Source organism: Heptranchias perlo, chromosome 17, assembly GCF_035084215.1.
Source record: "Heptranchias perlo isolate sHepPer1 chromosome 17, sHepPer1.hap1, whole genome shotgun sequence".
Taxonomy (NCBI): Eukaryota; Metazoa; Chordata; class Chondrichthyes; order Hexanchiformes; family Hexanchidae; genus Heptranchias; species Heptranchias perlo.
In genome coordinates this window covers 2,332,198-2,358,839 of record NC_090341.1, presented here as the reverse complement: position 1 = coordinate 2,358,839, position 26,642 = coordinate 2,332,198, and the positions used below count along the sequence as shown (strand labels likewise).

Below are 26,642 nucleotides of genomic sequence, written 5' to 3'. Positions count from 1 at the left end.
TAACTGTTAAAAATATTTTGCACCTGACCCTGTTGACCTACCACCCTCCAACACCTCTCCTCCGTCGTCCAGCTGGGTGGGACTGCCCCTCGCCTGGTTCCATTCTTATCCATCCAGTCGTAGCCAGAGAATCTCCTGCAATGGCTTCTCTTCCCACTCCCACACCGTTGCCTCTGGAGTCTCCTCCTATTTCTCATCTACATGCTGCCCCCCCAGCGGCATCATCTGAAAACACAACGTCTGGTTCCACATGTACGCTGACGACATCCAGATCTACCTCCCTCGACCCCTCCACTGTCTCTGATTTGTCACACTGTTTGTCCAACACCCAGTCCTGGATGAGCAGAAATTTCCTCCAATTAAATATTGGGAAGACCGAAGCCATTGTCTTCATTCCCCGCCGACAATCTCCGTTCCGTAGCCACTGACTCCATCCCTCTCCCCGGCCACTGTCTGAGGCTGAACCAGGACCGTTCACAACCTTGGCGTCCTGTTTGACCCTGAGATGAGCTTCAGACCACGTATCCGCTCCATCACCGAGACCGCCTACATCCACCTCCGCCCCTGCCTCAGCTCATCTGTTGCTGCTCAGCTCATCAGTCCTCCAGACTGGACTATTCCAACACTCTCCTGGCCGGCCTCCATCTTCCACCCTCCATAAACTTGAGCTCATCCAAAACTCTGCTGCCCGTATCCTAACTCGCACCAAGTCCCGTTCACCCATCACCCCCTGTGCTTGCTAACCTACATTGGCTCCCGGTCTGGAACACCTCGATTTTAACATTCTCATCCTCGTGTTCAAATCCCTCCAAGGCCTCGCCCCCTCCCTATCTCTGTAACCTCCTCCAGCCCTACAGCCTCCAAACTGAACTCTCCGTCTATTTGTCTCTGGCCTCTTGTGCACCCCCTACCTTCCCTTCACCCCACCATTGAAGCTGTGCCTTCAGCTAATGTCTGACCAGCTTGCCAACCCTTGCTGTCTGGGCTCACTCACGAATAATGGCCACTCAGGTGAGGAACTGAAGGGTACCCTGTGGAACAGTGTCTTTGGAAGTGTCCCAGCTTTCAGGAGAGGGAGGGGAAAGGGAGTTGGAGACAACTATCTCCAGAAAGTATCTCTCTTCCCTTCTCCATTTAATGGCCGTGCACATCTAAAGGACAGATGTTTGTGTGTTGGCTGTGGCCTGAGGCGATGTGAGAACAGTAGGGTCAGTGTGTGAGAAAACTGCTTAGCTCCGAACATCCGACAGTCGAACCCACTGCACTTTATACTGTGGCTTCCTGTCTCTCTCCCGGAATGTGTGAATTGGCCGGATAGTGTCCGGGCCAGAATCATCGGCCCACTGCCACATGTCACAACAAAATATATCTGCTGGATTGGTCAGGGGGCTGTCGCTGGGTTACAGAGAGTGAGGCAGCTGTTCTGCATGTAATATCCAGTCACACTCACATTCACACTCACTCACTCACTCACTCACTCACTCACACACACACACACACATACACACCGAGTGTCACACACAGTCGCTCACACACAGTCACTCACCCACCCCACACCCTCAGACACACACCCCACACCCCCAGTCACACACACACCGTCACACGCGCACAGACACATTCATACACATGCATAACTCACACATTTTTACACTGTTACCCACACTCTTGAACACACACACACACACTGAAACACTATCACACTCTCAAACGCAGTCCTGTAGACACGCACTCCCACACATTGGGGTCGATCTTGACTCTGTAATAGTGTAAAACGGGTGATGGTGATTCAGCCGCCCATGTAAAATTCTTATTTGTGTGGAGTTCGGCCCAGCTGGCCTATCGTCCGGTGTTTATGCTGCACATTGTGCCTCCTCCCATCTTACTCCATCTCACCCTATCAACTTATGTTGTGCAGCGTTTAAAGAGAGAAAGAACTTGCATTTCTATAGCGCCTTTCACATTCTCAGGACGTTTTACAGCCAATGAAGTACTTTCTGAGTGTAGTCACTGTTCTAATGTAGGAAACACGGCAGCCAATTTGTGCACAGCAAGATCCCACAAACAGCAATGTGATAATGACCAGATAATCTGTTTTGTGATGTTGGTTGAGGGATAAATATTGGCCCAGGACCCAGGGAGAACTCCCCCTGCTCTTCTTCCAGTAATGGCCGTGGGATCTTCTACATCCACCTGAGAGGGCAGACGGAGCCTCAGATTAACGTCTCATCTACAAGACGGCACCTCCGACAGTGCAGCACTCCCTCAGTACTGACACTGGGCGTGTCGGCCTGGATTATGGTCCTAAGTCTCTGGGTGGGACTTGAACCCATGAGCTGCTGACTCAGGTAAGAGGGCTGCCCACCTGATCCGCAGCTGACACCTGACCACAAGCATTGGATGGATAGTGGAGGTAGCGCTGAGGGTCGAGTCTGCAGGTGTAGGAGTGTGTTCAGCACACGCCGGTGGAATTAAGTTGGAAATAAAGTGAACTCATTCCTGTAATTTTTCCATTCCCCCCTCTGCTAAAGGCATTCATGGAAAGGAATTCTGGATTGTTCTTATGATGCATGTCCCTGGCTCGGTGCGTCAGTGGAAAATTCCGAGGAATCTGTTCTGCAGTGAAAAAGACTGCACTGCCCTGTGTTCTGTTTCAGCTGAAGCCGTGCGGGAGGTGTGGGAGCAGGCGGGGAGAGAGTCACCACAGATAGGACGTTCAGCTGGGGGTTCGTGTTCAGGGTCAGGCAGCAGCCTGTGTGCAAGGCATTCATCGCTGTCTTGTTTCGCTCGATTCTTCATGCAACAAGTCTTGATATTGTCCGTGTAACGATGCAGGAGGGAGAGCCAAGCGATGGAGGGGCCTGAGGGGACTCCCAGGGCAAGAGTCAGTCAGATCGCTCCTTGTGTTATCTGCCTTGCTTGCGTTTGATTGTCGTCTTTAAACTCTCCCCCTCCCTCCCCTCCCCTCCTCCCCCTCCCTCCCCTCCTCACCCTCCTCCTCCCTCCTCCTCCTCCCCCTCCCTCCTCCTCCCTCCCTCCCCACTCCGTCCCCCTCCCTCCCCTCCTCACCCTCCCCCTCCCTCCCCTCCTCACCCTCCTCCTCCCTCCCCTCCTCACCCTCCTCCTCCCTCCCCTCCCCACTCCGTCCCCCTCCCTCCCCTCCTCACCCTCCCCCTCCCTCCCCTCCTCACCCTCCTCCTCCCTCCTCCTCCTCCCTCCCTCCCCTCCCCACCCCGTCCTCCTCCCTCCCCTTCCTCCCCACCCCGTCCTCCTCCCTCCCTCCCCTCCCCACCCCGTCCTCCTCCCTCCCTCCCCTCCCCACCCCGTCCTCCTCCCTCCCTCCCTCCCCACCCCGTCCTCCTCCTCCCTCCCCTCCCCACCCCGTCCTCCTCCCTCCCTCCCTCCCCACCCCGTCCGCCTCCCTCCTCCCCTCCCCACCCCGTCCTCCTCCTCCCTCCCCTCCCCACTCCGTCCTCCTCCCTCCCTCCCCTCCCCACCGTCCTCCTCCCTCCCTCCCCTCCCCTCCCCGTCCTCCTCCCTCCCTCCCCCTCCCTCCCCGTCCTCGTCCCTCCCCTCCCCTCCCCGTCCTCCTCCCTCCCCTCCCCTCCCCGTCCTCCTCCCTCCCTCCCCTCCCCACCCCGTCCTCCTCCCTCCCTCCTCACCCTCCTGCTTCCTCCTTTCCCCTCCCCTCCTCATCCTTCCAGAATGAAGAGAAATCTCTTCGGGGTCACTGTTTGTGATTCTGGTGAAAGGGGCTGAGTGTGTGTGTGGTCAGTTCACGGAGCTGCTTCCCGTGTTACTGGGCCCGTGTGGGGGGAGGGAGAGGAGACGCTTTGTTGCTTCAGCTTTTGGTCCCAGATGTTCAGTTAATGATGTGCGATTCCTCACCCAGTGGATCAGGGCACCAGTGCATGGAAATAACAGCACGGAGACAGGCCATTTGGCCCAATCAGTCTGTGTCAGTGTTTCGCCTTCACACAAACAAATAGTTCGAATCACATTCACCCCCCCCCCTCACATTCCTTCAGCCCCCTTCTCCTTTATTCCCCTCTCCAATCTAACCCTGAATATCGACATCGTTCCTGCCTCGACCACTATCCCTGGGAGTGAATTCCACGGCCGCACAACTCTCTGTGTGAAGTCTCTCCCGCTCTCAGTCCTGAATCTCTTCTATTTAATCGTGGATCTCCGGCCCCTCCTCAATTCTAAACCCCCCAACCAGACCCTCGGTCTGTTTCTATCTGTGTGATTTCACTGAATTTCCCGTCCTGTCCGTTTGGAGCCAAAGGGGGTGAAATTCAAGTTTAGTGGGGGCACAAAGTGGGGGCAGCAGATTGGCCGCCCGTTACACACCTGCCCGATTTGCCCCTCCAGTGAAAGGAGAATCAGGCACGGGGCGGGGGGGGTGTGACGGGCGGAGGGGGGGGGTGACGGGCGGGGGAGTGTGACGGGCAGGTGGGGGGGGTGACAGGCGGACTGTTCACTGTCTTCACCGGAGCTGAATTTCCCATAAACATCTGGCTGGGCCAGAGCAGAATTCCGATTTTCCACCTGCTCAAACACAGACTGTGGGAAATGCTCGAAATCAGTGCCGCAGGAAGTCCGTTAAACTGTTGCTGATGGAAATCCGAAGGGAACGATATTCTCTGAAGATATTTCCTGTTCGTTGGCGATTCCCTTCCTGTTGTTTTGAGCTAATCAGTTGTGAGTGCGTCAAAAACTTTGTACACGTTGATGGTCGCACTTTATCACATAAAACGAGATCAGTGCGGGGTTTGGACAGTGGAATTATTCTGACCTCTCCACTGTCCCAACATTCAGTGAATGTCCTTACTGACCCATGTGACGTTTCCCATTGAGCCTCTCTGGGTCAGGCTGATGGTCCAGGTCTGAGTGAGCTGCGATTTGATGCTGTGGGTCCATTAGGGACTGGAGTGAAGTCTCTCAAACTCTTTGCTCATTGGACCTTCCAGCCCGCAGATAGTGGAGTCTCTCGCCCTGGGCCGGTTGGATTCCCAGCTCCCAGTGTATATAACCTGCCGGGCCTCCCAGTTCCCTCCCATTCCTGGCCCATCCCTTTGACTTTCCGAGGCTGATGGATTTGCTGTTTTTCTGCAGGTGTATCCAATGTCCACTTACGCCTGGACCTGGAGGCCGAATTCCACTTCACCCACCTCATCATGACGTTCAAGGTAGGAGTCAGAATAAACGGGCAGCGATTCCTCACTCGTCTCTAAGACCCTCAGTCTGAATAGAAGCCGAGGGTCACTGGTCCATCAACACGTACCATCCCTGCGTACCAGGGATACGCTCGTGTAGGGGATGTGTTACTGGACCAGTAATCCCGAGAACGTGAGTTCAAATCCCACCACGGCAGAATCTGGAAAGAAAATGTTGCTGTGACTGATCAGCTGCTCCAGCAATGGGGGAATATGTGGGTGGGGTGGGGGTTTGTGGGGTGTGGGGGTTTGTGGGGTGTGGGGGTTTGTGTGTGGGGGTTTGTAGGAGGGGGGGGGGGGGGTTTGTAGCGGGGGGGGGGGGTTTGTGTGTGGGGGTTTGTGTGTGTGGGTGTGTGTGTGGGGGTTTATGTGTGTGGGTGTGTGTGTGTGGGTGTGTGTGTGTGGGTGTGTGTGTGTGGGTGTGTGTGTGTGGGTGTGTGTGTGTGGGTGTGTGTGTGTGTGGGTGTGTGTGTGGGGGTTTATGTGTGTGGGTGTGTGTGTGTGGGTGTGTGTGTGGGGGTTTGTGTGTGTGGGTGTGTGTGTGGGGGTTTATGTGTGGGTTTGGGCTGACTCTTCCACTCCCCTCTGCCTCGCGTGTCGACCCAGTGCAGTGCGGAAACCTAAGCTGAGCTTTTTTTTAAGGACTGCGTGGAGCTTGATTGGTCTCCGGGCGGGGGTGATTCCGATTGGGAGCCGCACTGGGATCTCTTCACCCCAGAGTGCTCCTCGAAGCCGGGATCAGTAAAAGTGACCGTGAAGCTGTCAGATTGTCGTAAAAACCCAACTGGTTCACTAATGTCCTTTAGGGTGGGAAACCTGCCGTCCTTACCCGGTCTGGGCCTATATGTGACTCCAGTCCCGCACCAACGTGGTTGACTTTTAACTGCCCTCTGAAGTGACCCCTCAGTTTGTATCAAACTCACTACCAGCGGTTCAAGAAGAAGGCCCACCACCACCACCTTCACAGGGCACCTCGGGGATGGGCAATAAATGCCGGCCTTGCCAGCGATGCCCACATCCTGAGAATGATTTAATAAAATTCCCTTGATGTGTTGCTCCAGGGTGGCTCCGTGTGATAATTAGCCTCACAAACCAAGATGGCTGCGGGTTCAATCCCAGGTCAGCGCTGAGTCAGCCCGTCTCAGCTGGGGTGGGAGAAAGGGCACGAAAGTTGGCCTCAGCATCTCTGGGCTAGGGAGAGGAAATTCAGCCAGGGTTCCTACTGTCCAATAAACCCTCCCACCCCCCGCCTCCCAACCTCCTCCCCAACGGAAAGGGCATAATCGGACATCAAGTGAAGACAGGATCGGGTTCAACTGTGATGCCTCCACAGCTGAATAGCCTGCACCCAGCAAGAGTCAGCACCGATATCAGGGAAGGGGAGGAAATTGGAGAGCAAGATTTGAAGTAAATATAAAAAAAATTTTAACCGAGTAATTTGTGCCGTCTCTCCACAGACCTTCAGACCGGCTGCCATGTTGATTGAGCGTTCCGCAGACTTTGGTCGCACGTGGCAGGTCTATCGGTACTTCAGCTACGATTGTGCCTCTGAGTTTCCAACCGTGGCTCGAGGGCCCCTGAGAAAGGTGGACGATGTCATCTGTGAATCACGTTACTCTGACATCGAGCCTTCGACCGAGGGAGAAGTGAGTGACAAAATATTCACTTGATCAAGAATGTGAGTGGGTACAATGGGCTCCTTGGACCCACCTGATGGCCTTCAGGACTTGAGTCCCATAATCCAGGCCGACGCTCCCAGTGCCAGTGCTGAGGGAGCGCCGCACTGTCGGAGGGTCAGTGCTGAGGGAGCGCTGCACTGTCGGAGGGTCAGTGCTGAGGGAGCGCCGCACTGTCGGAGGGTCGGTACTGAGGGAGCGCCGCACTGTCGGAGGGTCAGTGCTGAGGGAGCGCTGCACAGTCGGAGGGTCAGTGCTGAGGGAGCACCGCACTGTTGGAGGGTCAGTGCTGAGGGAGCGCCGCACTGTCGGAGGGTCAGTGCTGAGGGAGCGCCGCACTGTCGGAGGGTCAGTGCTGAGGGAGCGCCGCACTGTCGGAGGGTCAGTGCTGAGGGAGGGTTGCACTGTTGGAGGGTCAGTGCTGAGGGAGGGTTGCACTGTTGGAGGGTCAGTGCTGAGGGAGGGTTGCACTGTTGGAGGGTCAGTGCTGAGGGAGGGTTGCACTGTCGGAGGTGCCGTCTTTCGGATGAGATGTTAAACCGAGGCCCCGTCTGCCCTCTCAGGTCCCACGACACAATTTCAAAGAAGAACAGGGGAGTTCTCCCCAGTGTCCTGGTCAATATTTATCCCAATACCACTGGAAACATTCATATCTTTCTGTTTGTTGCATCTTGCTGTGCGCTGTTGACTGCTGTGTTTGCCTCCATTTCAACAGTGACTACAACAACAACTTGCATTTATATAGCGCCTTTAAATCAGTAAAATGTCCCAAGGTGCTTCACGGGAGCGATTATCAGACAAAACTTGACACCGAGCCACATAAGGAGATATTAGGACAGGTGACCAAAAGCTTGGTCAAAGTGGTAGGTTTTAAGGAGCATCTTAAAGGAGGAGAGAGAGGCGGAGAGGTTTAGGGAGGGAATTCCAGAGCTTAGGGCCCGGGCAGCTGAAGGCACGGCCGCCAATGGTGGAGTGATTAAAATCGGGGATGTGCAAGAGGCCAGAATTGGAGGAGCGCAGAGATCTCGGAGGGTTGTAGGGCTGGAGGAGGTGACAGAGATAGGGAGGGGGAGAGGGCCATGGACGGATTTGAACACAAGGATGAGAATTTCAAATCGAGGTGTTCCCAAACTGGGAGCCAATGTAGGTCAGCGAGCACAGGGGGTGATGGGAGATTGGGACTCGGTGCGAGTTAGGATACGGGCAGCAAAGGAACAGAACTACACTTCAGAAGCAACTCATCGGCTGTGAAAGTGCTTTGGGATGTCCTTGAGGACATGAAAGGTGAAATATATTATCTTCCCTCCTTCTCCGGGTCGCACCCACCCACTATGAGCTGGGCATTGAATGGTGCCTAGGTCCCCCCCCACAGGGACAGCCCGAGTCAAGCACCAATCCACACTCCCGCAGTCTCCCAGCAGAGGATTTCAGAGAGGTGGTAATCGAGGCCAATCGCTGATGCTCCAGACTGCAGGAAAGCACGTTGTGTCTGAAGCATCTGGAGTTTAGAAGAATGAGAGGTGATCTCATTGAAACATATAAGATTCTGAGGGGGCTTGACAGGGTAGATGCTGAGAGGTTGTTTCCCCCGGCTGGAGAGTCTAGAACTAGGGGGCATAGTCTCAGGATAAGGGGTCGGCTGAAATGAGGTAAAATTTCTTCACTCAGGGTTGTGAATCTTTGGAATTCTCTCCCCCAGAGGGCTGTGGATGCTCATTGAGTATATTCAAGGCTGAGATCGATAGATTTTTAGACTCTCGGGGAATCAAGGAATATGGGGATTGGGCGGGAAAGTGGAGTTGAGGTTGAAGATCAGCCATGATCTGATTGAATGGCGGAGCAGGATCGAGGGGCCGTATGGCCTACTCCTGCTCCTATTTCTTATGTTCTTATGTGTCCCGAACTGGCACTTCTATCTATGATACCCCTATATTAGGGGTTGCCAACCCTCCAGGATTGTGTTGGAATCTCCAGGACACTGCCGGGAGCAAAAACCCCGGGAGAAAAACCATGGGGTAATTTTCTTTGAACACTTTTGTTTATTAGTTTTCAAAATATTGGAGATGGAGAATAAAGGGCGTTTGACTGGGCGGGAGGTCAGAGGCGGGATGTCATGTGATGAAACCTCCAGGAATACGCAACCAGAGTTGGCAACCCATACCTTATGTTAGTGTCACGCACTAGTCCGGAGAGGGGAGTTCCCTAATGCTGGGTCTGTCGGAGTGAGAAATATAATGTTTTTCTTACATGGTGTCAAGAGAAAGTGCCTTGGAAAGAAATTCCCCCCCCCCCCCACTTCAGGTTTTATTTCATCCTCAATAACAATCCTGAAAGGAAGATTTTTCCACTGGTTCCCTGTTTTCTTTCTTTGTCCCAGTTGGAGTGTCGGAACTAAGAGAGGGCTGAGATTATCTGTGAGCGTCTCTGAGCTCCTATTTCAGAGATGGGTCGTTGGGTTTAACTGATCCGATTAGACTCCAAGCTGAGTCACAAGATTGGAAATGTTTGGGGTCAATTTTTAATTCGTTAACACCAGAAAAAGACGCAGTCTCTCGATTTGTAGAGTGCATTTCACTTTCACTTCAAAGACTTTTATTTTGACTAGTTGGGAGTCCACCGATCTCCCATCGGAACTTCAGCGGAAGAGTGGCGTCAATTTCGGAGAAACTGCGTAAACGGCCATTTTCCCCGTTTCCCTGGGGTTTCTGCCAATCTTCCACCAAGGTTACAGCGGGAAGTCTGGAGAACCCGACAGGAAATTACTGGTGATTATGTCCTGGAGTTTCCTCCAAAGTAACCGAAAGCGGAATTTCCTGTGTGGGATTGATAATTCTGGTAATCACCAGAATAAATCCGTGCGTTGGGACTGGCCATAGCCAGACTGGAGAGAGGAGCAAAGTCCAAATATTTACTCTGATTTTTGCTTAACTTTTGACAAAAACAAAATTGAAAGTACTGGGAAGAAATCTGAAAACGATACTGTCAAAAAAAACACAGAAAGCGAGTTTCAGATACTCTGCTGTTCTGTGGAGGATTCTTCAACTAAAGTCAGTAATTTGGGGGCAATTTATTCCTGTCCTTTGGTATTTTGAACAATGAAGAACAGAGGAGTGAATCCATGGGCAGAGGGTGCGATCCCAGCAGGGACCAGCACAGGGTCTGCAAGGAAAGGGTGCGATCCCAGCAGGGACCAGCACTGGGTCTGCAGGGAAAGGGTGCGATCCCAGTAGGGACCAGCACAGGGTCTGCAGGGAAAGGGTGTGATCCCAGTAGGGACCAGCACAGGGTCTGCAGGGAAAGGGTGCGATCCCAGTAATGATGTGGAGAGAGTCCATGGGGAGAAGGTCCATTCCTGGTCAGAGCAGTTTTGGACGCAAGCTGTTGTATTTTTTTGTTCCCACGTGTTCTCGACAGACAGTTTATATTCTCATTAAAGTCTATTTCTTCCTTTTCAGGTAATCTACAGAGTTCTGGACCCGGCCATTCCCATTAAAGACCCCTACAGTCCCCAGATCCAGAGTAAGTTCTGTGCTTATCGCCCATGGTAACTCTCAGGTGAAGCAATGTTTTGGCAGAGCCCAGGAACAGCAGTGACTGTCCTTCAAAAGCAGTTCATTGCACGGGGACACGAAAGGAGCTCTAAATGCAAGTCTTTGTCTGTTTCTTTATTAGGAAAGTTTGTCTGTACAAACAAGGAAGGCAGCTCCCAGCTTCCACCCTCCTTCAGTGTGTTAGTTGGTCTCCACCGAGATGGCAGTAGTCACATTAGAATTATTCTCCTGTCATTGGGCCAGGAAGGAGGGAGAAATCAGCCAGAGTTCCTGATCCTGATCATTATTCAGTGACACTGATTGGATGTGGGTTTGGACAAGATTGAGATACAACGGTAGGTGAATAATCTGCCAGAGGTACAGATCAGCCGTGATCTAATAGAATAGCGGGACAGACTCGAGGGGCTGAGTGGCCTCCTCCTGTTCCCATGTTTTTTTTTTATTCGCTCATGGGATGTGGGAGTGGCTGGCGATGCCGGCATTTATTGCCCATTCCTAATTGCCCATCCCTAATTGCCCTTGAGAAGGTGGTGGTGAGCCGCCTTCTTGAACCGCTGCAGTCCGTGTGGTGAAGGTTCTCCCACAGTGCTGTTAGGAAGGGAGTTCCAGGATTTTGACCCAGCGATAATGAAGGAACGGCGATATATTTCCAAGTTGGGGTGGTGTGTGACTTGGAGGGGAACGTGCAGGTGGTGTTGTTCCCATGTGCCTGCTGCCCTTGTCCTTCTAGGTGGTAGAGGTCACGGGTTTGGGAGGTGCTGTCAAAGAAGCCTTGGCGAGTTGCTGCAGTGCATCCTGTGGATGGTACACACTGCAGCCACAGTGCGCCGGTGGTGAAGGGAGTGAATGTTTAGGGTGGTGGATGGGGTGCCAATCAAGCAGGCTGCTTTGTCCTGGATGGTGTCAAGCTTTTTGAGTGTTGTTGGAGCTGCACTGATCCAGGCAAGTGGAGAGTATTCCATCACACTCCTGACTTGTGCCTTGTAGATGGTGGAAAGGCTTTGGGGAGTCAGGAGGTGAGACACTCACCGCAGAATACCCAGCCTCTGACCTGCTCTTGTAGCCACAGTATTTATATGGCTGGTCCAGTTAAGTTTCTGGTCAATGGTGACCCCCAGGATGTTGATGGTGGGGGATTCGGCGATGGTAATGCCGTTGAATGTCAAGGGGAGGTGGTTAGACTCTCTCTTGTTGGAGATGGTCATTGCCTGACACTTGTCTGGTGCGAATGTTACTTGCCACTTATCAGCCCAAGCCTGGATGTTGTCCAGGTCTTGCTGCATGCAGGCACGGACTGCTTCATTATCTGAGGGGTTGCGAATGGAACTGAACACTGTGCAATCATCAGCGAACATCCCCATTTCTGACCTTATGATGGAGGGAAGGTCATTGATGAAGCAGCTGAAGATGGTTGGGCCTAGGACACTGCCCTGAGGAACTCCTGCAGCAATGTCCTGGGGCTGAGATGATTGGCCTCCAACAACCACAACCATCTTCCTTTGTGCTAGGTATGACTCCAGCCACTGGAGAGTTTTCCCCCTGATTCCCGTTGACTTCAATTTTACTGGGGCTCCTTGGTGCCACACTCGGTCAAATGCAGCCTTGATGTCAAGGGCAGTCACTCTCGCCTCATATGAAGAATGGCCACTCGGGTGAGGTAAGAGAGGGTGGTGTATCCCAGGGCGAGGGAATGCCCTGAGAAGATTAGAACAGAAAGAAATCAGGCAGAAGCCAAATAAGAGACCACCTGGAGACATCGGGCAGTTCCTGAAGGAGACCAATGGTGACTTTCGGTCATCGAAGGCTGCATTTGGTGTGAGGTCCCACATATAGAGTCCCATTTGTCGTAATGGAGGAGCAGTGAGACGGTTAATGAAGAGGTGCACTGACTGCAGCACAGGTGGTGTGTGAAGTGGGTCATTAACTCCACAACTTGTTAGCTCACGCACAGACTTCAAACTCCATGCCTCGTTCCCCCCACCCCCACCACCCACCAACATTCAAGCTGAGATCACCAATTGTACATCTGACTGAAGCCTGGGGGTGTCAGCAATAGGTTGGATTTTACTCCTGTCCTCCTCTTACCTCCCAATGGATGTGACTTTCTGCTGGGATAGGGTTCCATCTCTGGCACCTCACTCAAGTGACCATCCGTCATATATCAACAACAACTTGCATTTATATAGCGCTTTTAACGTAGTAAAACGTCCCAAGGCGCTTCTCCGGAGCGATTATCAAACAAAATTTGACACCGAGCCACATGAAGAGATATTAGGGCAGGTGACCAAAAGCTTGGTCAAAGAGGTAGGTTTTAAGGAGATTCTTAAAGGAGGAGAGAGAGGCGGAGAGGCAGAGAGGTTAAGGGAGGGAATTCCAGAGCTTAGGGCCTAGCAGCTGAAGGCACGGCCGCCAATGGTGGAGCAAAGAAAATTGGGGATGTGCAAGAGGCCAGAATTGGAGGAACACAGAGATCTCGGAGGGTTGTAGGGCTGGAGGAGGTTCCAGAGATAGGGAGGGGGCGAGGCCGTGGAGGGATTTGAACGCAAGGATGAGAATTTTAAATCGAGGCGTTGCCGAACCAGGAGACAATGTAAGTCAGTCAAGGTAACCTCCCTCGGGAGACTGGACGGTAGAGTCCAGAACAAGGCGAATCATACAAGGCTATCAAGGATGTGGAAGAATCACAGCTCAGTGTGAACCAGTCCTTTCATTGGTGCCCTTCAGACATGTGTTATCCACCTTTGTGCTGTCCTAATTTCCCATCTTGGTTTCTTTCCCATTTTTGGCTTTGCAAGTCCTGCGGTGGAGAGAGAGACGATACAGATGGGCTCCACCCAGCTCACCAACTGGATACGAGACCTGTCTGGTGAACTTGAGACCAGAAGAGTCTCTGCAGTTTATCTGGCTAGTCTCAAAATCTCATCCCCCTCCATCACCCCGTCCCTCAAAGATCAGCCCAACTCTCCCTTAAATATTCCCACACTCCTTGGACAGTCCACTCCACACATTTGCTGCTCTCTGATTGACTGCGTACCTTCCCTCTGGTATTAGAGTTTGTGCCAAGTCATTAAGAATCTCGAATCCTTGAATAATCTCTCCCCGAGCCTTCTCTCCAAAGTCAACAATCCCAAACTCTTCAACCTCTCTTCATATCTCAAAAGCCTTAAGTTAACTATCAGTTTGGTTGCCTTTTCTACATTGCCTCTAGTGATTGATAACCTTGTATGTTTAGCCTTATCATGGACTCTAACCCACCCACCCAGTCTCCCGAGGGAGGTACTAACTGCCGATAGAACCAACAGGAGGATAAACCAACTTGTAACAACTCCAGTTTTTAATGATATCTAGAAACATGAAGGACACTTTTGACAGATTCTTGCGTTCAATAACAGTGCAGTAACACAAGTGTCGGGGCTGAAATATTGTGCGGTTTAGGATTCACTGGTCAGTCTGTGTGCTGAGTAACAAATTCACACACATTGTCCCACCCACTGCTTCTCTCCCACCCACTCACCACTTTGAAACTATCCCAGGGTGTGTTGTTGTTGGCCGATTGCCAGTAAATGATTCCGTGTGTGATGATTTCTGACCTGCTCCCTTCATTCAAATAAAGAGAGTGGTCGAGGTCAGGTGTGGAGAGAGTTGCTTTCATCGTCAGTGTGACTGGCTGGTCCCTGTTTGGTTGCTGTGGGGCCCACTGTTGAAACTATTGGCTGTGTCATTTCACTGTTTAATACATTAATCTCAGGGTTTCCTTTTTTTAAAAGTGATACACAAATTTGATAAGGATACCTTGGAAATGGATTGAGAAATTGGACAGAAGTTTTAAGGACCGGAATCAGTTTGGGGAATCATAGTAAGTTACAGTACAGAAGGAGGCCCTTCGGCCCATCATGTCTGTGCTGGCTCTTTGAAAGAGCTATCCAATTAGTCCCACTCCCCTGCTCTTTCCCCATAGCCCTGCAAATTTTTCCCTTCAAGCATTTATCCAATTCCCTTTTTGAAAGTTATTATTGAATCTGCTTCCACCGCCCTTTCAGGCAGCGCATTCCAGATCATAACAACTCTCTGCGTTTAAAAAAAAATTCTCGAAGAATCGTAGAAAGTTACGGCACAGAAGGAGGCCATTCGGCCCATCATGTTCGTGCCGGCTGAAAAAGAGCTATCCAGCTTAATCCCACTTTCCAGCACTTGGTCCGTTGCCCTGTAGGTTACAGCACTTCACGTACTTTTTAAATGAGTTGAGGGTTTCTGCCTCTACCACCCTCTCAGGCAGTGAGCTCCAGACCCCCACCACCCTCTGGGTAAAAACATTTCTCCTCAGCTCCCCTCTAATCCTTCTACCAATTACTTTAAATCTATGCCCCCTGGTTATCTCTGCTAAGGGAAATAGGTCCTTCCTATCCCACTCTATCTAGGCCCCTCATAATTTTATATACCTCAATTAAATCTCCCCTCAGCCTCCTTTGTTCTAAAGAGAACAACCCCAGCCTATCCAATCTTTCCTCATAGCTAAAATTCTCCAGCCCTGGCAACACCCTCGAAAATCTCCTCTGTACCCTCTCCAATGCAATCACATCTTTCCTGTAATGTGGTGACCAGAACTGTACCCAGTACTCTAGCTGTGGCCTAACCAATGTTTTATACAGTTCTAGCATAACCTCACTGCTCTTATATTCTATGCCACGGCTAATAAAGGAAAGTATCCCGTATGCCTTCTTAACCACCTTATCTACCTGTCCTGTTACCTTCAGGGATCTGTGGACATGCACTCCAAGGTCCCTCACTTCCTCTACACCTCTCAGTATCCTCCCATTTATTGTGTACTCCCTTGCCTTGTTTGCCCTCCCCATATGCATTACCTCACACTTCTCCAGACTGAATTCCATTTGCCTCTTTTCTGCCCACCTGACCAGTCCGTTGATATCTTCCTGCAGTCTACAGCTTTCCTCCTCACTATCAACCACAAGGCCAATTTTTGTATCACCTGCAAACTTCATAATCATGCCCCCTACATTTAAGTCTAAATCATTAATATATACCACAAAAAGCAAGGGACCAAGTACTGAGCCCTGCGGAACCTCACTGGAAACAGCCTTCCAGTCACAAAAACACCCGTCTACCATTACCCTTTGCTTCCCGCCACTGAGCCAATTTTGGATCCAACTTGCCACTTTCCCTTGGATCCCATGGGCTTACAACAGTGACTACACTTCGAAAAGTATGTCATTTGCTGTAAAGTGGTTTGGGGCGTCCTGAGGCTGTGAAAGGCACTATATAAATGCAATTCTGTCTTTCTCTCTTTAAAACTTCTAATGTTCATGTGTTGTTGGTTGCTATATTCATGTATTGTAATGCCAACCATTGGATAGTCCAGGTCTCTCACTCTTTTACTCTTCTTTTATTGAAGATTTATTGAAGATTACCAACTTGCGTGTGAATTTCACCAAGTTGCACACCCTGGGAGATAACCTGCTGGACTCCCGCCACGAGATCAAGGAGAAATATTACTATGCTGTCTTTGAACTGGTGGTGCGAGGAAACTGCTTTTGCTATGGACACGCCAGTGAGTGTGCCCCCATTGATGGCATCGGAGGAGACATCGAAGGAATGGTACTGTGATCGCTTCACAAATATTCATTCGAGATTCTCAAAAGGCAGATTGAGACAATAACAACTTGCATTTATATAGCGCCTTTAACATAGTAAAACATCCCAAGGCTCTTCACAGGAGCGTAAATTAGACAAAATTTGACACCGAGCCATGTAAGGAAATATTAGGACAGGTGACCAAAAGCTTGTTCGAAGAGGTAGGTTTTAAGGAGCGTCTTAAAGGAAGAGAAAGAGGTAGAGAGGGGGAGAGGTTTGGGGGGGGGGGAATTCCAGAGCTTAGGGCCTAGGCAGCTAAAGGCACGGCCGCCAATGGTGGAGCAAAGGGAGTGGGGGAAAGATATTAAAGGCAGCGCCTCAGGTTGATGAGGCTGTAAAAGAAACTAAGGGAATTCTAGATTTTATCACGAGGTATAGAATTTAAAAGCCAATTGGTAATGAGGAGCTCATATAAAACTTTATTAAGACCTCAGTTGGAGGACTATGTGGACATAGGGAGGGTATTGAAGCTTTAGATCGGGTACAATTCCGATCCACTAGGATGTTGCCTGGTAAAAGGAAATACACCTGGGGGCATAAATTCAGATACATAATAATGGCTTATTGCTAAAAGATTTACAAATTTAAATTTTTTAAAGAAAGAATGCTATATTTTAATGAGGAACATATTAAAGGAAAATTACCTGGTTCTGTGCACAGAGCACTGGATGGTTTGGGTGAGGAAATTACCGCAAGATTGAGCGGACGGAGTGCACGCCCGATATTCCGGATCTTTCCACGCCCAGGCGATGCGGTGTTTCTGTCCTCTGACCCTGGAATCCATAATGTTTGGTTGTGTGAGTGACTATTTCCCCGTCCTGTGACAGGTCCATGGCAGGTGCGTGTGCAATCACAACACCAACGGGTTAAACTGCGAGAAGTGTGACGATTTCTATAATGAGCTGCCCTGGAGACCGGCCGAGGGACGGAACACCAATGCGTGCAAACGTAAGTGCGAGCAAAGAGATCAGACGTGGGTGCAGAAGGGAAAATATATTGGCCTCTCCATGGGTTGGTGCGGTGCGAGTTTGTGCTATGGAAACATACAGAGTAGCGCAGTCCCAGATTCAGTCAGAGACTAGGCTGAGGGAGCCAATCTCAGCCTGCGTGTTATAATTGGCCTCAGTACTCTCGGGTTAGGGATGGGGACAAAATTAGCCTGGCTTCCGATTGGAAAGTTTGGAGACTGGGTATGGACCAAATCAGTCCAGGCTGTAATGTCCCCCTTTCCCCAGGGTTCAATGGCCTGCTAACCCCCAACTATTCAAATTGGCACTTGAAGGACTGGCTGATTGAGTGGGATCGTGGAGAGTTAATTGGTTCAAGAGGTAACCAGGTTTTCAGAGAAAGGAGAAATATGGTGGGTAGGTGGGATTGAGAGATATGGGGAGAAGGTGGGATTGAGGGATATGGGGAGAAGGTGGGTAGATGGGATTGAGGGATATGGGGAAAAGGTGGGTAGGTGGGACTGAGAGATATGGGGAGAAGGTAGGATTGAGGGATATGGTGAGAAGGTGGGTAAGTAGGACTGCGATCTCTCAAAAAGTGACAGGTTTTTTGGGCCTAGTGGCCTTTTACTGTTCTTAAAACTTGTTTATTCTCTAAAAGTTCCCCTTCATGGCTTCTCCCCAATCTTTCAGGCACATGAAGTTCTTGGTGAAGTGAGGCAGGTGTAAGAGGCTTTCCCCAGGGTTTGCTCTCAGGCCTGTCTGCAGTTGGTGTTTACTCGTGAGCTGTAAATTACAGAGTGCTAAACTGAACTTTATTCCAGCTGGGGATTGGCGGGAGATCCCTGTTTTGCTGCCTGCGTTACCCTGATAAAAATAACCAGCACCAAGTCCCCCAAGCCCTGTGTTCCAGCACGAGGAGGGTTATCTTCAATTCAACAAATGCTGGACCCATGTTTCAGCAGCCATTGACATTCTGCGGCCTAGTTATGTCATTCTTGTATTCGTGCTATTCTTCTCCTGATATTGTTATTGCTAAACTGGGCCAGTAATCTCATTTCCGCTCGGGCAGCAGGTGCTGTGTTTCATTTTTATTTGTTCATGGGATGTGGGCGTCGCTGGCAAGGCCGGCATTTATTGCCCATCCCTAATTGCCCTTGAGAAGGTGGTGGTGAGCCGCCTTCTTGAACCGCTGCAGTCCGTGTGGTGACGGTTCTCCCACAGTGCTGTTAGGAAGGGAGTTCCAGGATTTTGACCCAGCGACGATGAAGGAACGGCGATATATTTCCAAGTCGGGATGGTGTGTGACTTGGAGGGGAACGTGCAGGTGGTGTTCCCATGTGCCTACTGCCCTTGCCCGGTAATGGAGGACGGGCTGCACCAGAGGCTCTGGGAGTGGGGGAGTTGTGGGCAGGTGCTTGGGGTGGGAGTGGGATCCCCTGTGGGTACATGACCAGCAGGGGGTCCACAACCCTGCGACCTACCCACCTTCCTCTGCCACATTCCCGGGCCCCAGGAACCTTCTCCTCTTTGCCAGGTTCTCCATGCTTCCCTCCCACTCTGCTATTCTGATGTTACCATTTACACCTCCTCCAGACCCATCTTTGGTTTTACTTGTCCCATTACCACTCCTCCTTTCGCCTTGCACCATCATCCCTTTTGTCACTGAATCATTCCAGCACCTCCACCTGATCACAGACCTTCCCCTTTTGTTCTTTCCTCCCCCAAGGATTCTGAATCCTTCCCTCCAACACTGCAGGTACCAACGATATAGGTAAAAAACAGGATGAGGTCCTACAAGCTGAATTTAGGGAGTTAGGAGTTAAACTAAAGAGTAGGACCTCAAAGGTAGTAATCTCAGGATTGCTACCAGTGCCACGGGTTAGTCAGAGTAGGAATGACCGGATAGCTAAGATGAATACGTGGCTTGAGAGATGGTGCAAGCTGGAGGGATTCAAATTCCTGGGCCATTGGAACCGGTTCTGGGGGAGGTGGGACCAGTACAAATTGGACGGTCTGCATCTGGGCAGGACTGGAACCAATGTCCCAGGGGGAGTGTTTGCTAGTGCTGTTGGGGAGGGTTTAAACTAAAGTGGCAGGGGGATGGGAACCGATGCAGGAAGTCAGTGGGAAGTAAAGTGGTGATAGAAACAAAAGGCAGTAAGGGAGAGTGTACAAAACATGACCGGACAGATGGTCTGAGAAAGCAGGGCAAAGACCAAGGGAAGTCTAGATTAAACTGCATTTATTTCAATGCAAGAAGTCTGATGGGCAAGGCAGATGAACTCAGGGCATGGATGGGTACATGGGACTGGGATGTTATAGCTATTACTGAAACATAGCTAAGGGAGGGGCAGGACTGGCAGCTCAATGTTCCAGGGTACAGATGCTATAGGAAAGATAGAGCAGGAGGTAAGAGAGGAGGGGGAGTTGCGTTCTTGATTAGGGAGAACATCACGGCAGTAGTGAGAGAGGATATATCCAAGGGTTTGCCCACGGAGTCGATATGGGTAGAACTGAAAAATAAGAAGGGAGATCACTTTGATAGGATTGTACTACAGACCCCCAAATAGTCAACGGGAAATTGAGGAGCAAATATGTAAGGAGATTACAGACAGCTGCAAGAAAAATAGGGTGGTAATAGTAGGGGACTTTAACTTTCCCAACATTGACTGGGACAGCCATAGCATTAGGGGCTTGGATGGAGAGAAATTTGTTGAGTGTATTCAGGAGGAATTTCTCATTCAGTATGTGGATGGCCTGACTAGAGAGGGGGCAAAACTTGACCTCCTCTTGGGAAATAAGGAAGGGCAGGTGACAGAAGTGTTAGTGAGGGATCACTTTGGGACCAGTGATCATAATTCCATTAGTTTTACGATAGCTATGGAGAATGATAGGTCTGGCCCAAAAGTTAAAGTTCTAAATTGGGGAAAGGCCAATTTTGATGGTATTAGACAGGAACTTTCAGAAGTTGATTGGGAGAGTCTGTTGGCAGGCAAAGGGACGTCTGGTAAGTGGGAGGCCTTCAAAAGTGTGTTAACCAGGGTTCAGGGTAAGCACATTCCTTACAAAGTGAAGGGCAAGGCTGGTAGAAGTAGGGAAACTTGGATGACTCGGGAGATTGAGGCCCTAGTCAAAAAGAAGAAGGAGGCATATGACATGCATAGGCAGCTGGGATCAAGTGGATCCCTTGAAGAGTATAGTGATTGCCGGAGTAGAGTTAAGAGAGAAATCAGGAGGGCAAAAAGGGGACATGAGATTGCTTTGGCAGATAAGGCAAAGGTGAATCCAAAGAGCTTCTATAAATACATAAAGGGCAAAAGAGTAACTAGGGAGAGAGTAGGGCCTCTTAAGGATCAACAAGGTCATCAATGTGCGGAACCACAAGAGATGGGTGAGATCCTAAATGAATATTTCACATCGGTATTTACGGTTGAGAAAGGCATGGATGTTAGGGAACTTGGGGAAATAAATAGTGATGTCTTGAGGAGTGTACATATTACAGAGAGGGAGGTGCTGGAAGTCTTAACGCGCATCAAGGTAGATAAATCTCCGGGACCTGATGAAGTGTATCCCAGGATGTTATGGGAGGTTAGGGAGGAAATTGCGGGTCCCCTAGCAGAGATATTTGAATCATCGACAGCTACGGGTGAGGTGCCTGAGGATTGGAGGGTAGCAAATGTTGTGCTATTGTTTAAGAAGGGCGGCAGGGAAAAGCCTGGGAACTATAGACTGGTGAGCCTGACATCTGTAGTGGGTAAGTTGTTAGAGGGTATTCTGAGAGATAGGATCTACGGGCATTTGGAGAGGCAGGGACTGATTAGGAACAGTCAGCATGGTTTTGTGAGAGGAAAATCATGTCTCACAAATTTGATTGAGTTTTTTGAAGGGGTAACCAAGAAGATAGATGAGGGCTGTGCAGTAGACGTGGTCTACATGGACTTTAGCAAAGCCTTTGACAAGGTACCGCATGGTAGGTTGTTATATAAGGTTAAATCTCACGGGATCCAAGGTGAGGTAGTCAATTGGATACAAAATTGGATTGACGGCAGAAGACAGAGGGTGGTTGTCGAGGGTTGTTTTTCAAACTGGAGGCCTGTGACCAGTGGTGTGCCTCAGGGATCGGTGCTGGGTCCGCTGTTATTTGTTATTTATATTAATGATTTGGATGAGAATTTAGTAGGCATGGTTAGTAAGTTTGCAGATGACACCAAGATTGGTGGCATTGTGGACAGTGAAGAAGGTTATCTAGGATTGCAACGGGATCTTGATAAATTGGGCCAGTGGGCCGATGAATGGCAGATGGAGTTTAATTTAGATAAATGTGAGGTGATGCATTTTGGTAGATCGAATCGGGCCAGGACCTACTCCGTTAATGGTAGGGCGTTGGGGAGAGTTATAGAACAAAGAGATCTAGGAGTACAGGTTCATAGCTCCTTGAAAGTGGAGTCACAGGTGGATAGGGTGGTGAAGAAGGCATTCGGCATGCTTGGTTTCATTGGTCAGAACATTGAATACAGGAGTTGGGATGTCTTGTTGAAGTTGTACAAGACATTAGTAAGGCCACACTTGGAGTACTGTGTACAGTTCTGGTCACCCTATTATAGAAAGGATATTATTAAACTAGAAAGAGTGCAGAAAAGATTTACTAGGATGCTACCGGGACTTGATGGTTTGACTTATAGGGAGAGGTTGGATAGTCTGAGACTTTTTTCCCTGGAGAGTAGGAGGTTAAGGGGTGATCTTATAGAAGTCTATAAAATAATGAGGGGCATAGATAAGGTAGATAGTCAAAATCTTTTCCCAAAGGTAGGGGAGTCTATAACGAGGGGGCATAGATTTAAGGTGAGAGGGGAGAGATACAAAAGGGTCCAGAGGGGCAATTCTTTCACTCAAAGGGTGGTGAGTGTCTGGAACGAGCTGCCAGAGGCAGTAGTAGACGGGTACAATTTTGTCTTTTAAAAAGTATTTGGACAGTTACATGGGTAAGATGGGTATAGAGGGATATGGGCCAAGTGCAGGCAATTGGGACCAGCTTAGTGGTATAAACTGGGCGACATGGACATGTTGGGCTGAAGGGCCTGTTTCCATGTTGTAACTTCTATGATTCTATGATTCTATGATCTCTAGCCATGTATTTACCTCCCTGGTCTGACTCTGCACTGGGTCGCGTGTGGCTCCAGTACGGATACTTTGAGGTTCGACCGCTTAATTCCTAAAGCTCCCACTTCAGAGGATCCAAATCCTATTCTTCACTACGTCACTGGATTCCAACATGGACCATGATTTCTGTCCCCAAGATCTTCGGCTGTTCCTGTTACCTTCACATCTGGAAGGCTTCTCCTCATTCGGGACACGTTACAGTTACAGAAACGACTGTCCAGTCCCGTCACAATCGAATCCCAATTCACATGGCCTCGAAAGACGGCACCTCTGACACTGCAGTACTCCCTCAGTACTGCACTGGAAGTGTCAGCCTGGATTATGGGGCTCAAGTCTCTGGAGTCGGGGTTGAATCTACGACCTTCTGACTCAGAGGCAAGAGTGCTACCCACTAAGCTACGGTCGACATCTCTCTCTGTCTCCCACTTCATTTCAACTCTTCCCTCCGGGCCTGGTTTCCGCCAGACTGGGGGGGGAGCTAAAATTAGGGCCACTGTGTCTCCTGGGTATTGGTTGCCCCATAGCAGAAATGTAACGCCTACTGTTTGCTGGTACTTGAAGTCTGTCACAAATAAGAATTAATATGCAGATATGGCAAGCAATGGGAAAGCAAATGGTATGTTGGCCTTTAATGCAAGAGGGTTGGAGTATGAGAGTAAGGAGGTCTTATTACAATTGTACAGGACTTTGGTGAGAGTTCATTCAGAGGGTTGTGAATCTTTGGAATTCTCTCCCCCAGAGGGCTGTGGATGCTGAGTCGTTGAATATATTCAAGACTGAGATCGATAGATTTTTGGACTCTAAGCGAATCAAGAGATATGGGGATCGGGCGGGAAAGTGGAGTTGAGGTTGAAGATCAACCATGATCTGATTGAATGGCGGAGCAGGCTCGAGGGGCCTTTTGACCTACTCCTGCTCCTATTTCTTATGTTCTTATGTTCTAAACTGATTTTTAACAAACTATACACACCTCAAACTAATTCTGGGTATGCCATGGGTTTTGTGAGGGTATGTGAGAGATGTGATGAGGTTCGGTATAAGTCCGGGCTGGGATTTCCTAAATTTTAACTACCCTCCTGACTGTTGCTTTGTTCACAGGATGTAATTGTAACAATCACTCCGGGAGGTGTCACTTTGACATGGCGGTGTATTTGGCCACGGGAAACGTGAGTGGTGGAGTGTGTGATGATTGTTACCACAACACCATGGGCAGGAACTGCGAGATGTGCAAACCGTTTTATTACCAGGACCCATCCAGAGACATCCGGGACCCCAGAGTCTGTGTCCGTGAGTATTGAAGGGGCTTCACGGGGAAGGGTGGGCAAACCTTACGCACGGGGGGGGGGGCCCACGAACAACGGCTTCCTCACCGATTACGCTGCACGCAAGAGCTGACAATTAACTGCGGTTTTACCATGTGGGGGGTGGGTGGTAGGTTTGAAGCAGGTGGTCTGCCCCTCCCCGCCTCCCCCCCGGGGCCTGAGGCCTGGATGATTTTAGCTCCCAGGCCTCACTGACTCACGCCAGAGACCCACAGGCGGGAAATTGCACGGTTACAGGCTGCTGCTGGGGAGCCTTAGAAACGGTCCCCGGCAAGGTAAGTGGTGGGGGCGGTGGGTGGGGGGGAGACGGGAGGTCCAGGGGCAGAGTGAACTCCTCCTGGCCCAACAAGCCTTACCCGGGCCTCGTGCCACCAGTGAGACTAGGTGGGCCTTCGTCGCCCTGCGGTTAAAATGGTACGCGTGTCTGAATGACGTCATCGGTCCGTGATTTTGCCATTGTAACTCACCCTGCGCTCGTCTGTCCCAAAGGCAAAAAAACACCAGTTAAAATTGGGGCGAATGATGCGGTTTGTTCCCAAACCTGATTTTAGCCCCACCCCCTCCGCTCCCACCAGCCAGGCTGGGTTAAAATTGCACTCAGTGGTGTTGGGGGGAGGGGAGGAAAATTCATATGAAAATGGCAGCGGGATATTTTTTGGGGATATGAGTTTGCCCGACCAAACAAAACTACTTCAAATGGTCTATTTTTTAAATAGGAATTTCACAACAAGATTGAAACAGAAACATGATTACTGCCATTAACCTCACAATTCAAATAAAGCAAATGAAAAGAACGAACAGTCTTATCGGAGAAAAGTGCTGAAGCATGACGTCCAAGTGCTGGTCCTGTGTCGCTCGTCTATCAGCAACTTCACTACGATTCACTACGATATCCTGGTGAACAGTTAGAAACACGAGACCAACCAATGGGTTTTCACTGGTTGAATTGTAAAACTGACCAGCTCTGGATGATCACCTGTTGTTTCTGTGTTTCTATCAAATGATCTAAGACGCGTTCTATAGAAAGATGGAGTGGTCCAATAAAAATAAATAATAGAAATGTCAGGATACTGAACTCCCATTAACGCCCCCTCCATCCCCGCCTACCCCCCTGGAAAATGGTGACCCTTTAAGATTGAAGAAAATGATTGAGCTTCCCAAATGGTTTGGTGGAGGAGGAGAGAAGTGAGAGGAGTAGTGACTGGGCGATGCCAAGTTTGCGTTTTACAGCCTGTAGATTGTAGGAGGGAGGAGAGCCTGAGGGAGGGGGAGGAGTTCCAGGGTTTTGAGGCCCTGGGAAAGAGTGAGTTTGAGTAAGAGCCCGTGCGATGAGTCTAGATTTCAACACAGTGAGGATGTAGGGAGGGGGAAGAGTGTGTAGGACGGGGGATTGGGGATTTCGGAGGAACAGGAGAAGAAAATTACATACGAACATACGAATTAAGAGTAGGAGTAGGCCATTTGGCCCCTCGAGCCTGCTCTGCCGTTTGATAAGATCATGGCTGATCTGATTGTGATCTCAACCCTACTTTCTCGTCTACCTACTCGAACCTTTGTTAATCAGGAATCTATCTAACTCAGCCTTAAAAATATTCAATGACCCTGCCTCCACCGCTCTCTGGGGAAGGGAGTTCCACAGACTCACGACCCTCTGAGAGAAAAAATTTCTCCTCATTTCCGTCTTAAATGGGAGACCCCTTATTTTTAAACTGTGGCCCCTAGTCCTAGTCTCTCCCACAAGGGGAAACATCCCCTTAGCATCTACCCCTTCTAGTCCCCTCAGGATCTTATATGTTTCAATAAGATCACCTCTCATTCTTCTAAACTCCAGTGTATACAGGCCCAACTTGTCCAACCTTTCCTCATAAGATAGCCCCCTCATCCCAGGAATCAGTCGAGTGAACCCCAGTTCAGGGGAGACTGAACATAGTAATAGCGACAAAGGTTGTGATCAGAAGAGGGTGCAGAGTAGAAGAGAGGGATAACCTATCAGATGATTGCATCCTGTCCGTGAATGAGAGGGGTTTTTGTTCCTCAAAACTTTTGTCTGTAGTGAACACTAGGCACCACAGTTGGCCGTGTGAGACAACTTGCTGGAGAAAGGTTGAAACCCATCCAAGGTGCAGTTGGACGATCTTTTGTTGACGAGTTGTGTGAATAAATGAGAAACACCAGTTCTTGTGTCCTTGGCTGACTCCAAACTTCACAGCTGCAAAGTGATATTTTCCCATTGACGTTGAGGAAAAACAATTTTTTGTCAATAGCCCATGTTTGGGGTCATTCAGCTGTCCTTCATTACCAGCCCGGCCAAAATTGGCTGCATAGGTCATAAAATTGTTGAGTAACTGCTGAAAGAGTTAGTGGGAGATTGGGTGGAGTGGGGATTAGATGTTAGCCTCTACCTTCTGGGACCTGGGTTCATAAACTTCCCAGGCTAATGGTATGAAAGTTTCTGCTGGCCAGAGGGGTCCAATGAAATGAGCTTGGAGTGATCTAAATCACGTTCCTAGTGGGCATTGGTCAACACACAACTACCCCTAACTCACTCAGAGAAGCCACAGGAGACGAGAGACTTGACGATTTGTATTTTCTGGTGTTCCCCAGCCTCCATAGTTCCACTCTTCCTTCCGTATTCAGTAGACACTGAGATAAAGCTGCTCTCTTCAGTTTTCTACTTACTTCATAGAATCATACAGCACAGTCATTCGGCCCATTGTGCCTGTGCTGGTTCTTTGAAAGAGCTATCCAATTAGTCCCACTCCCACGGCTCGTTCCCCATAGTCCTACAAATTTTTCCTTTTCAAGTATTTATCCAATTCCCTTTTGAAAGTTATTATTGAATCTGCTTCCACCGCCCTTTCAGGCAGCGCATTCCAGATCAGAACAACTCATAGAGTCATAGAGTCATAGAGTTATACAGCACGGATAGAGGCCCTTCGGCCCATCGTGTCCGCGCCGGCCATCAGCCCTGTCTACTCTAATCCCATATTCCAGCATTTGGTCCGTAGCCTTGTATGCTATGGCATTTCAAGTGCTCATCCAAATGCTTCTTGAATGTTGTGAGGGTTCCTGCCTCCACAACCCTTTCAGACAGTGAGTTCCAGACTCCAACCACCCT

The 26,642-nt window shown here is 49.9% G+C and overlaps 1 protein-coding gene across 2 annotated transcripts in view; it reads left to right on the top strand.

Annotated features, from left to right (window-relative positions):
- Positions 1 to 26,642, top strand: part of lamb2 (laminin, beta 2 (laminin S)) — a 127,901-nt gene that overhangs the window by 23,653 nt on the left and 77,606 nt on the right. The window contains exons 1-7 of one of the 2 annotated variants that reach the window (XM_067998343.1): positions 2,862 to 2,881; positions 5,116 to 5,189; positions 6,674 to 6,862; positions 10,348 to 10,411; positions 15,854 to 16,056; positions 16,920 to 17,040; positions 23,301 to 23,489. In XM_067998343.1, the coding sequence (XP_067854444.1) occupies positions 5,178 to 5,189; positions 6,674 to 6,862; positions 10,348 to 10,411; positions 15,854 to 16,056; positions 16,920 to 17,040; positions 23,301 to 23,489 (778 nt within the window). In that variant the 5' untranslated portion in view covers positions 2,862 to 2,881; positions 5,116 to 5,177. Of the gene's footprint in view, positions 1 to 2,861; positions 2,882 to 5,115; positions 5,190 to 6,673; positions 6,863 to 10,347; positions 10,412 to 15,853; positions 16,057 to 16,919; positions 17,041 to 23,300; positions 23,490 to 26,642 lie in introns of those variants that run through there. The other variant, XM_067998342.1, reaches the window with a different exon arrangement.